At 39.4% G+C, this 11,536-nt stretch overlaps 1 protein-coding gene across 1 annotated transcript in view; it reads right to left on the reverse strand.

Annotated features, from left to right (window-relative positions):
- LOC102816376 (mitogen-activated protein kinase kinase kinase MLK4-like) overlaps nt 1-11,536 on the reverse strand; it is a 122,702-nt gene that overhangs the window by 73,268 nt on the left and 37,898 nt on the right. The window contains exons 2-4 of the mRNA XM_006868590.1: nt 9,056-9,239; nt 4,924-5,072; nt 3,870-4,045 (exon numbers count right to left, since the gene is read on the reverse strand). Of these exons, the coding sequence (XP_006868652.1) occupies nt 3,870-4,045; nt 4,924-5,072; nt 9,056-9,239 (509 nt within the window). The remainder of the gene's footprint in view (nt 1-3,869; nt 4,046-4,923; nt 5,073-9,055; nt 9,240-11,536) is intronic.

Below are 11,536 nucleotides of genomic sequence, written 5' to 3' on the forward strand. Positions count from 1 at the left end.
TGTAAAGTATTACCCAATTCACAATACAAACGTAGAAAACAAAACAAAACAAAACCCACTGGCTTCCAAGGGGACCTGCTGGACCAGTTAAATTCAAAGCAAAAATAAGTCAACTCAGAAGGTTACAGTGACTGTTTTGGGGATTCCGAAGGGTAATCTTGATTGATTTACTCAAAGGACACAGGACAATCATGAGATATATTATAAAGAAATTTTAAGAAAATTGAAAACTGTGTTGGCAAGAAAAAGGCCAGGAAAGTTGTGCCAAGGAATTTTTTTCCAACTCAACAATGTACCTGCTTATTTTTCTGGGGTAGAAAGTGTTGTCTTCTGAGAAGTTCACTGTGAAACCTTACCTCACCCACCCAACATCCCCAATCTTGCCCTTTCAGATTTCTTTTGCTTTCCTAAACTCCAAGAATATATAAAGAGGACAGTTGTTCTTGTTGTTGTTGTTAGGTGCCATCGAGTCGGTACAAACTCATAGTGACCCTATGCACAACAGAATGAAACACTGCCCGATCCTGGGCCAATTGTTGCCACACTTGAGCCCACTGATGCTGCCATTTTGCCAATCCATCTCGCTGGCGATCTTTCTCTTTATCTCTGACCCTCCACCTTACAGTTAAGAGCCCCTCAAAGATGCCCAAACTGCTCTTTTGATGCAGTATAAATTAAACATCAAAGAATTCTTTATGGAAGGGTTAGAGACATGGAAATGTTGTCTTTGGAAGTGTGTAGGCCTAGATGGGGGCTATGCTGAGAAACACTGGCTCCACATTTTGCTCTTTTCAATTAATAGAGTTCTCTGATTTTGTAGCAATACTTTTTTTACTTACCCTTGCATATGAAATATAAAAAGTCCTCCCTGGAAGATGACATGGCTTCAGAAAGGTCACCAATTACTTGTAAAGTTGTACTTCAGCACAGACATTCATTGCACTTTCAGCAGAAGAATGTAATCCATTGAACCATTACACATTTGAGACAAGAATAAACCTTGGTTCATCAAAATGTTCAAGGACTACAAAAGTATCTCTAAAAAACTTAGGCCTACAGCCATACCACAGAACCATGACAAGAATCTGGGATATAGAGTTCTTCAATACCCACTAAGAGTCATCGATCACCATTCAAAAAGAGACTGCTAACTACTCATTTTCAATTAACTTGCTTTCAAAATTGCATGTGTTTTTTAGTTCTCATTATTTCACCTCCTATGTGGTAACAAAACTGCAGCCTCAGTATATTTAACATATAAACCAAAATTAACTGTGGTGAGTCAATTCCCACTCATGGCAATCCCATATACATCAGAGTCAAACTGTCCTCCCTCCTCCCTCCTCGTGGTTTCCATGGTGATGGCTCAGAAGTAGGTTACCAGCCAGGCCTTTCTATGAGGCATCTCTGGGTGGGCTTAACCCTTCACTCTTTTTGTTAACCTCTGAGTGTGTTTACCATTTGTACCACAGAGGGCCTCCACTAAGCATACAGGTCCCTTCCCCCACCACTGAACTCATCATATTAAAAAGTTCAACATTTACACACATCCTATCAAGAAGTGGCCTTGGAAATAAAAGATGTATATTGGGGAGAGGAGAGACCTAGCATAAAAGAAGCTTTAAAAGACATAACATCTCTGGTAGCATAGTGGTTATGAATCGGGCTAACCTCAGGGTCAGCAGTTCGAAACTACCAGCTGTTCTGCAGGAGAAGGTTGAGGTTTTCTGCTCCCGTAAAGATTTACAGCCTCAGAAACCCTGTACAGGGTCGCAATGAGTCAGAACCAACTCCACGTCACATAACAACAACAGTGAATATGTAGCTGTTGTTAAGTGCAGTTGCGTTGGTTCTGACTCATAGTGACCTTGTATAGTCACTATGAGTTTCTGAGGAGCAACTGGTAAATTTGAACCAGCAACCCTACAATTCAAACCGACCTTGAAGTCCAGTGCCTTATCCCACAGCACTACACCAGGACGCCTGTTAAGTGATGTCGAGTTGGTTCTGACTCATAGCAACTTTGTATAGGGTTTCCAAGGAGCAGTTGGTGAATTTGAACTAATGACCTTGGGATTCAAACCAACCTTGAGTCCAGTGCTTTATCCCACAGAGCCACAACAGGGCTTCCTTGTTTAAATCCTGATTTGTACAAACAAAATATGAAAAGGAACCTCTGAGATAAATTGTGATATTTGAATATGCATGCTCAAAGATCCGAATGAACAGAATGCATTATAATTATGATAGGATTATATGATACGGAATTTTTGTTAAATTTTTAAAGCCTTCAACAATTCAAGATGCATATTAATTAGAGGTAAAAGGACTTGAATTTAGATCTGATTAAAAATAATCCGATTAAAGAAGAAAATATTATGATGGGACGGAGACATGAACAAAACTGACATAATATTGATGCTTATTTAAGTCTGTTAATACATATAATGGGTTTATTTTTACAATTCTTTCTCCTTTTTTTTTTTGACATTTGACAATTTCACTAAAAAAAAAATTGTGTTTTGTTTTCCAATTATATATTCTGAGTTCAGTTGTTTTACTTGTTTCTTCAACCTGAATACAAGGATCAATAAGTATTGATGTCTAAAAGATTTTAGAATGATGTCAATAGTGGTCTTTTGGCTCATATTTTTCATAATCTTTATAAGTATTAGTAATTATACAATTACCCCTATAGGGCTACTGGTTTGGTGCTATAGAAGCACTGAACTGCTAACTACAAGGTCAGTGGTTCAAACCACCAGCCACTCCTTGAAAACCCTACACAGGGTCGCTATGAGTCAGAACCACCCAGAAGGAACTTTTAACAACAGCATAGGTGTGTACATATGTATGTACATGTATGTGACTGTACACACATGTATTCATATAAGTAACAGAATCCACAGGAGGCACAGCTATGGCTACTTCTTCGACACACCAATTACCTCATAGGATTAGATTTTTGAGCTTAAAGAATTAAGATCATAGTCTTATGGGGCATTTCGGTCAACTGGGGAAACGTAGGTCATCAAGTTTTGTTCTACATCTGAGTTTGGTGAGCAGTGTCTGGGGACTTCAAAGCTTGTGAACAGCCAGTACAACACAACTTTGATCTCTATCTGTTTCTACTCACCTGGAGCAAAGGAGAAAGAAACCCCAAGAAGAAGCTAGTCTAGAGGACAAATAGTCCACATAATCAAGGTCTCGAACATCCTGAGATCACAAAAAGTAGATGCTGCTTAGCTACCCGCAGATCGGTCTAACCAGACTTACTGGGGACTGTTGAGATTAGAAGGCTTCCTAAGACTACTACCCAGAGATAGTCTTCAAACCTTGAAGTACAATCAAGCCCTGAGGTTACCTTGCAGCTAAAAAACAAACTGGCTGAGCTCTGGTAGCATAGTGGTTCTGAAACAGGCTGCGAACCTCAAGGTCGGGAGTTCGAAACTACCAGTGGTTCCGCGGGAGAAAGATGAGGCTTTCTGCTCCCATAAAGATTTACAGCCTCGGAAACCCTGTACAGGGTCGCTACGGATCAGAATCGACTCGACAGCACATAACAACAACAACATCATCTGAAAGTACCATGCTTCTTGAAAAGGTCACCTCTATAAGACCAAATAGTTAATAATGACTTAAAATAAAGATGAGCGTGAAAGGGGGTGGGGAAATACGATGAATGGAAATGTAACCACCAGAAGAAAATAATGAGACTTGTTAACACTTTGTGAAGAATGTAACCAATGTCACTGAACATTGTGTAGAAACTGCATGGAAACTTACACGGCACTTACCGAGAATACAAAATGTTGAAAGAAAAAAACACTATGTGTGTGTGTGTGTATATATATACATATAACCCTTACCTTTTCCTTTGTTCTCAACTCATCAAACATTTGTTGAATTTCCAGTTTCCAATCATCTTGCATGGAATGAAAAGATTCTTGGAGCACGTCAGTCATAACAGCCTCTTCAATAGCAGACAACTGTTCAAGAATTAAGGCAAACGACGGGCGAATATGTGGGTCTTGTTCCCAGCATTCTAAAATAAGCCAGAGTCACATCAATTCCACCTCATGATAATTAAAAAGATCTCCAAGACACATCAATTTGTAAGAAACGTTTTCCACAGAAATACTTTTCAATTAAATGCTGCACGTGCCTGCTGAAGATTTGAAGAAACTATCGACAATTTTCAGTAATGTATTTGATACAGTATCCATGTCAAAGCATGCGTGGTGATTACTACTAGATGAGACCACTGTTGTCAAAGTTGTGTCGCACTTAAAATACGGCCATGGGGATTCATTCCATGGCTTACCACCAACTCTGAGTTTGAGGGTTCTAAACCTGCCTGAGCAAATGGTTTACTGACATAGGGTTCTAGAACTCAACCTAAGTCAATCAAATGCTCTGAAATGTCACAGGCAAAAGAGAAGTGCTAGGAAAGAGTTTAATGATGCAGTACAGTAACGTGCTTACAAAAAGTTAGCTGAGTTTTAAAAAGAGAAGGATCATACAGACAAGGTCATGGTAAAACATGGTAGCTGAAACTGTACAACATGTATGCTTATGAGGTCAAATTTAAAGAAACAGATATGGGGCTAATTCAATAGCTTTTTTTTTGAACTCTACTAATGTACTTGGTGAAAATTAACATTCAGTTGAGTGTTTACATATAAATGAGTCACTGGAAAAAGGCGATTATTTTTAACTTACTTAGTTCATCAAAACTTCTCTCTTATCTTAGATCAAAGGCAAGGTTTCTGATTCTTAAAGGAGTATAATTACCAAAAGTATTTGAAAATTAGAATCACAGAAATTACTTTTTTGGTTAATCTGGTTCATTTCTTGGCACTTGTGAGTAGAGTGACTTCCCTTCCCCCAACTAACACACACACACACAGAAGCTACAGATACCTTTCATTAGCTTAGCAAATGGCTCAGGACAGGTAGATGGGATGGGTAGAGTGAGCTTATTAACTGCTACTCCATAAGCCACAGCAAGCCCATCAATGCCACGATAGGGAGCTTCTCCCGTGAGCAGTTCCCACAGCAGCACTCCATAACTATAAGGCAAATGGTTCATAAAGTTAAAATCAATTAAATGGTGTCTTTTCCTTAAACGTTCATTGATTAGCTAAATCTAACTCCTGATACGGATCGTTCTCTTTCAATGAAGCCCACAAATGGCTGTTACCCCAATGTGGCAGGTATGTTCCTTCAGTCAGCAACTAAACACATGAAAATCACATCAACAGTCAGTATTTTTGTTGTTGTTAAGTACCGTGGAGTCAGTTCCAATTTATAGCGACCCCTATAGGTTTCTAAGGAGCAGGTGGTGGGTTTGAACTGCTGACCTTGTGGTTCACAGTACAAGTTCTGACCCTACAGTGCCACAGCAGGGCAGGCAGGCAGTATTCCTGGTAGCACAGCGAGCCTTAGAGGTCCTCCAGCTGACTTTCTACTAGCTCTCCACCGAGGCATCTGAGTCCCAGGGCACCGAGTCCAGGGCACATGCTCTGAACAGAAGAGACAACAGCACTATGGGCTGAGGAAATGTGCTTGGAGGCAGACAATTTGAATTTGAGGTTTGGGAAAATCATTACCTGCCTGTTCTGTCTCTACTCAACTTAAAGCTGATCTTCAATGAACTCATCTGTAAGACAATACTATTACATCTGCTCTACCTTCTCAAAGCACTGTTTCATAAAATATTACGTGATCAAGGAAACACAAGAAAGTTTCCAAAAATTCATGAAAAAATTCCATTCTCTGTTCATTCCATTTTCCACAAATCTTTTTGAAGCCCCCTCGTCTACAATGTTGTTGTTGTTAAGTGCCGTCAAGTTGATTCCGTCTTATAGAGACGCTGTACGGGGTTTCTGAGGAACAGCTGGGGGGTTTGAAGTACCAACCTTGTGGTTCGCAGTCCAGTGCTTATCCTACAACAGGACTCAGTCCTTGTAAACTGTATAATGCTTTAACTGTTAGTTATTAAGTTGAAAAGAGTATTTTTCAAAGATTATCTGCTTCTTTTTGTTGTCAGGTGCTATTGAGTCAATTCTGACTCATAGCAACACTATGCACAACACAACAAAACAATGCCTGGTCCTGTACCATCCTCACAACTGTTGTGATGTTTGAGTCCATTGTTGCAAAGGTCTATGTTTTGGTTCATTAGTAGAGACAGTTTCTTAATTTCAAAAGTAAACTTAACCCACAGGTCCATAAAACAAGATCAGAGTACGGGACCAAACAGTTCTTAGAAAGTGTATCTGTATATTGTCTAAATTCAAATAGACTTTCTTGCTATTCTCTGTAGCAGATAAAGTCAAAACAAACAAGAAAGCCTTGTAGTTCAAAGTCTCAAAAAAGAGTCACCAAGGATAGGCTACTTTTGAAAACATTAAAAACCAACGTGAAACAAAGCGTAACTACTTTGACAGAACTGCTTGTAACATACAATACATATTTTTCTGTTTTATCAAACTGGGTTGTTCTTGTTAAGTGCTGTTGAGTCACTTCTGACTCACAGTGACTCTGTATAGCGGCTGGTAAATTTGAACCACCGACATTGCATCTTGCAGTCCAGTGCTTTACCCGACAGTGCCACACCAGGTCTCCATCAAGCTGGGTAGATCATAGCGTAAGCAAACCCTCTAGAGATAACTCAAGTAGCATAATGGTACCAAGAGTGATGGATCTCAGTTCTGGTACCTGAGTCTGGTACTTGGTAGCTTTGTGACTTTCAGCAAATTTCTTGACTTTCTAAGGTCTTCGTTTCCTAATCCTCAACCCTGAGTAATTACAGAAAGCCAGAACCTGTGCAGGGCAGGAGTCTGCCAGAAAAGGTACATTCAAATACTCTCCACTAATATGAAGGGACTTCAAAAAGTGCATGGAAAAGAAAAAGATGAAATGAAAAGCTAATGGAGTTTTTCCATGAACTTTTTTGGAGCTCCCTCATAGAGAATAATAGAAAAGTGGTAAGTTGTACCCTACCAAGAGTGGAAAATGTGTGAGACCCCGAAAAACAAGGCACCTCCATTGAATTCCACAGGTTTCACTGTATTCGAATTAAAATGATAATATAAAAGTATATAGGATCTTTTATTACTATTTTATGGGGTTTTTTTGTTTTGTTTTGTTTTGTTTTTCTGTAAGGAAGGAGAGGGGAAAGAAAAGATGATCAAGAAATACACAATCACTAATGCCTAGCACTGCATAAAGTAAACAGTGATGTTTGGGGTAGGGTTTTTTCTTTTTTTCCTTTTTTTAACATTTTACTATGAACTGGGTGGAGTTTTACCGAGTAGATCAATTTTCCACTCAACAATCCCTACGTGTTTTGTTTCACGTCATCGATTCCAACCCCCACAGTGTAATGTCACTTACCCTGCATTCCTCTCTACACTTCCTGTTTCCATTCCTTCTCCTTTTCTAACACTTCTGAACCTTGAATTTGGACAAATGCTGCCCTTTCAATGTCAAATGGTCATTATTTTAGGTAGTACATTCCTCCCTAATGCTATTGTTCCTCTGACAGACCTGCCTATTGTTTGGATGAAAACTAAACTCAGTTACTGACCTGAAGGGTTACAAAGGGCCAGAATCTCAGGCTTCCACCAGCTTCTGTCTACTGGTGAGCCTGTTCTCTTTGATAATTTTGAGTTTTCCTGCACATTTTCCCCCCACTCTACACAAGATCTTTATTGTGATCCCTTACAAAGCAGTCAGCAGTAGTAGCTGGGCACCACCCACTTCTTCAGATCTCAGGGCCATGGAGACTGAGTCTGCTGCACCAAGTGTATCCATCAGCCTTTGATTTTCATCACGCTTCTGTGCTCCAGGTAGGGAGACACCAATAGTTGCTGCTTACATGGTCGCTCATGAGCTTTGAAGACCCCAATCACTACTCACCAAAGGAGGATATAGAACAAGCAATCATAGTTGAGTGAAGCTATTTTTATGGGATTATTCTAAAACAGTGGTAATGAGCAGTTCCAAGTGATGCCCATCCTGACTCGATAATGCTGTCCCAGAATAATACACTCTAGAGATGTGTAAGAATATTTGCCTCCAAATTAGGTGACCCTAGAGGTCAGCCTTTTTAATCCTTTTCATAGTATTTTGTGTTTTCTTTCCTTTCGTTATTGCCTACTTTGCTTTAGCTACCATTTTTTGCTATTAATAGTTTAGTATCCCTTCCGAGTTTTCTAATTAGTTGATGTTAATGAAAGTCAGATAATCAAGCTTTGTAACACTAGAATAAACTACAATCAGATAGAGGTCGAAAGACGGCCTCTCCACTAAGTGGGAAAACGTTTGAAGACGCATAGTCCAGCTGATTTTAGAAGCTTTTTTGGTTTTGTTTTTTTGCTTACATATGATATGGTTCTTTTCTATGTTTATAGTAGACCAGGTTACTATAAAGCATTTATACAGGTTGTACAGCATTCCTACAGGGTGTAATTGTGCAAAATTATAAGTAACCTTATAAATTATTTTAAATATAAAATTGATTTATAATGCATTTTCATAGTTTTCAGTTTCAAAATCTAATTCTTAAATGAGAGCCTATTTCACTTAACTATTTTGGTATTTTTATATGATCAAAAGTTATTTACTGTTATTGTTGTTAAGTGCTGTCGAGTCAGTTCTGACACACAGCGACCCTATATAGGGTTTCCGAGGAGCAGCTGGTGAGCTTGAACCACCGATCATGTGATCCAGCACATTAACCTGCAGCACCACACCAGAACTCCCAAAACTTATTTACTAAGCAGGACTGAAAAATACCTTGGCACTGCCATTAACTCAAATTAAGAGCACTTTTCTCAAACCTTAGACTGACCAGGAAGGTTCTTCTATCAAATGGAAATCATATGACAAGAAAGACTTCAAGTTACCTGTTACTAGTGCTGATGTGGTGCTGTGGGAACTTCTTCCAAAAGGGCTCTGCTCAAAACTACTGAGTACTCTGGGATTCATTCACGTGAAACATAGCAACCTATCTGTGCAGAAATTTGCTAAAGCCTATGATGCTCACCTCCAGATATCACTTCCCTTAGAAAACATGGAGGACTTGATGACTTCCGGCGCCATCCACGCATATGTGCCAGCAGCACTCATTTTGGTTGTCCGGTGCCACTCCCTTGCCAGCCCAAAATCCGTAATCTTCAATGTTTTATTGCAGACGTCGTCATCATGCTCAATCTTCTCAAGCAGCAAAACTACAGAAGAATCCAAGGTAGGATTAGTTTAACAGCCTTTCAAAAATCTTTCAATCCCTATTCTTTGTTTGTTTTTTTTTTCATTCAAAACACAACTGTTCAAGTCAGTAAGTAGAGTGTTCATGTAAGTCAGTAGAGTAAATGAGACTGTACTTGCATTTCACTACCTTATCTTACTTCGTAAGCGTTTATGATGACCTTTAATTTCCTCATGCTAGTGGGTCATTTGTGCCTGAAGTCACAAGCTGGTGTTTGGTTTGGTTTAAACAAGCCCACAGACACAATTCAGGTTACCACAGGAGTTAGTCTCTTTACCACAGGTTATCTCAGAAGTCTGTGAAGGTTTACCTGATCTGACAAAAACATATTGTTTTCTTACAAGAAATTCATTCCAAGTGTAGAGACCTTTCTACTATTTGTTGTTGTTATTGGTGATAGCGGTGATGTGCTGTGGAGTTGGTTCTGACTCATAGTGACACTGCATAGGATTTCTGAGGCTGTAAATCTTTAAGGGAGTAAAAAGCCTCATCTTTCTCCCACGTAACTGCTGGTAGTTTCGAACTGCTAACCTTGAGGTTAGCAGCCCGATTCGCAACCATTATGCTACTACAGCTCCATCTCGTTGTTGTTAAATCAGTTCCAACTCACGGTGACCCTATATAGGATTTCCAAGGAATGGCCGATGAGTTTGAACTGCTGACCTTGTGGTTCAAACTGACCTTGCGGTCCAGTGCTTTAGAATACTGCACCACACCTACTATGATTCATTGTTATCAAGAATTATAGTTTTTTTAAAAAAGGGAATGATATTAAATTCAATTTTGAAAACGCTTATAGAAATTACACTACATGAACATAACTTATGAGATAAAATTGCTTTGTTGTTAAGTGCTGTTGAATCACTTCCAACTCATAAAGATCCTGTATAGGGCTTCCGAGGAGCAGCTGGTGGGTTTGAACCACCGATCTTATGGTTAGCAGTCCAGTGCTTATCCTACAGCATTATACCAGGAGTTCCTTTGTTGTTGTTGTTAAGTGCTGTGGAGTCAATTCCGACCCATAGCGACCCAACTTCCAGCTCCATTACTCTATTTAAATGGAAAAACCAAGCAAATGAAACATTTAATGCTGACTCAAGGTGACCACAGGCATGTCAAGGTAGAACTGTGATCCATAGCAACTTTAGGGCTGAGTCCTGGTGTGGTACTCAGGGATAATGCACTGGACCATAAGGTTGGTCTGAACTGCAAGTTCAGCTGTTCAAGTCCACCAGACACTCCTAAGAAACTCTATACAGGGTGATCACTATGAGTCAGAACCGACTCGATGGCACTTAACAACCACAACAACATCAACAATCTTTTACGCTCCAGGTGTGGTGCTGTAGGATCAGCTTTGGACTTCGAACCACAAGGTCGGCAGTTCAAACCCACCAGCTGCTTCTTGGAAACCCTCTATGTAGTTTCACTATGAGTCAGAACCAACTTGACAAAACGTAACAAGACCTTTTAGAAGCAGGTACCCTGGCCTATGTTCCTAGATGCATTTACATGGACTTGAGACGTCAACCTTTTAGGCAACAGTCAATAAGTTAACCATCTGTACCACCCAGGGGCTTCCCATTTCAATAGAAATGTCCTGTGAATGCCCTCATCTCCATCCCCCTCACCCGGACATTACTTCGGGCCCTTAGCACCTGACACCTGAATTATAATCATTCAAACAGGTCTAATGTGGCCACTCTCTCCCTCTCTAATGTGTTTTCTATATCACCACTAGCAGATCTTACACATCACCACTAATTTTCCGAAAGTGTCATGTAATTCTTTAAACAAAAGAGCTGCCCATGAATAACCAACCACTGCGACTCCAGCCATCACTTTAGGGGTGACTTTATGAAATGGATGACAAAATAGAGCAGGCTAATTTTTAAGCTGATAATTTTGTATGGTCTGCGAATGATGTTACAAAATTTGGTAGAAAAAGGTACCCCACCCCTGGTTCAGGGTATATGTATGAGGAAATTGCTAGTAAAGTTTTACCATGAAAAATAAAACTAAAAATCAAGAAAATAATTTTTTTCATGTTGTATCTAAAGACATTTTTGCAACCTTGTGCTAATTTTATGGTTTTAATGTTTCCATATTTTTGGATTTTCATTTTCATGATGTTGTAAATTATTACATTTTGAGTTTACTCTATATTCTAATAACTTCTTCCTCCATTTAAAACAGTCTATGTTATCCTGCAATTTACAGACCTCCTCACTGCCTGGATCTCTGTTCCTGTATTTTTCC

The sequence above is a fragment of the Chrysochloris asiatica genome, unplaced genomic scaffold (genome assembly GCF_000296735.1).
Source record: "Chrysochloris asiatica unplaced genomic scaffold, ChrAsi1.0 scaffold00119, whole genome shotgun sequence".
Lineage (NCBI taxonomy): Eukaryota > Metazoa > Chordata > Mammalia > Afrosoricida > Chrysochloridae > Chrysochloris > Chrysochloris asiatica.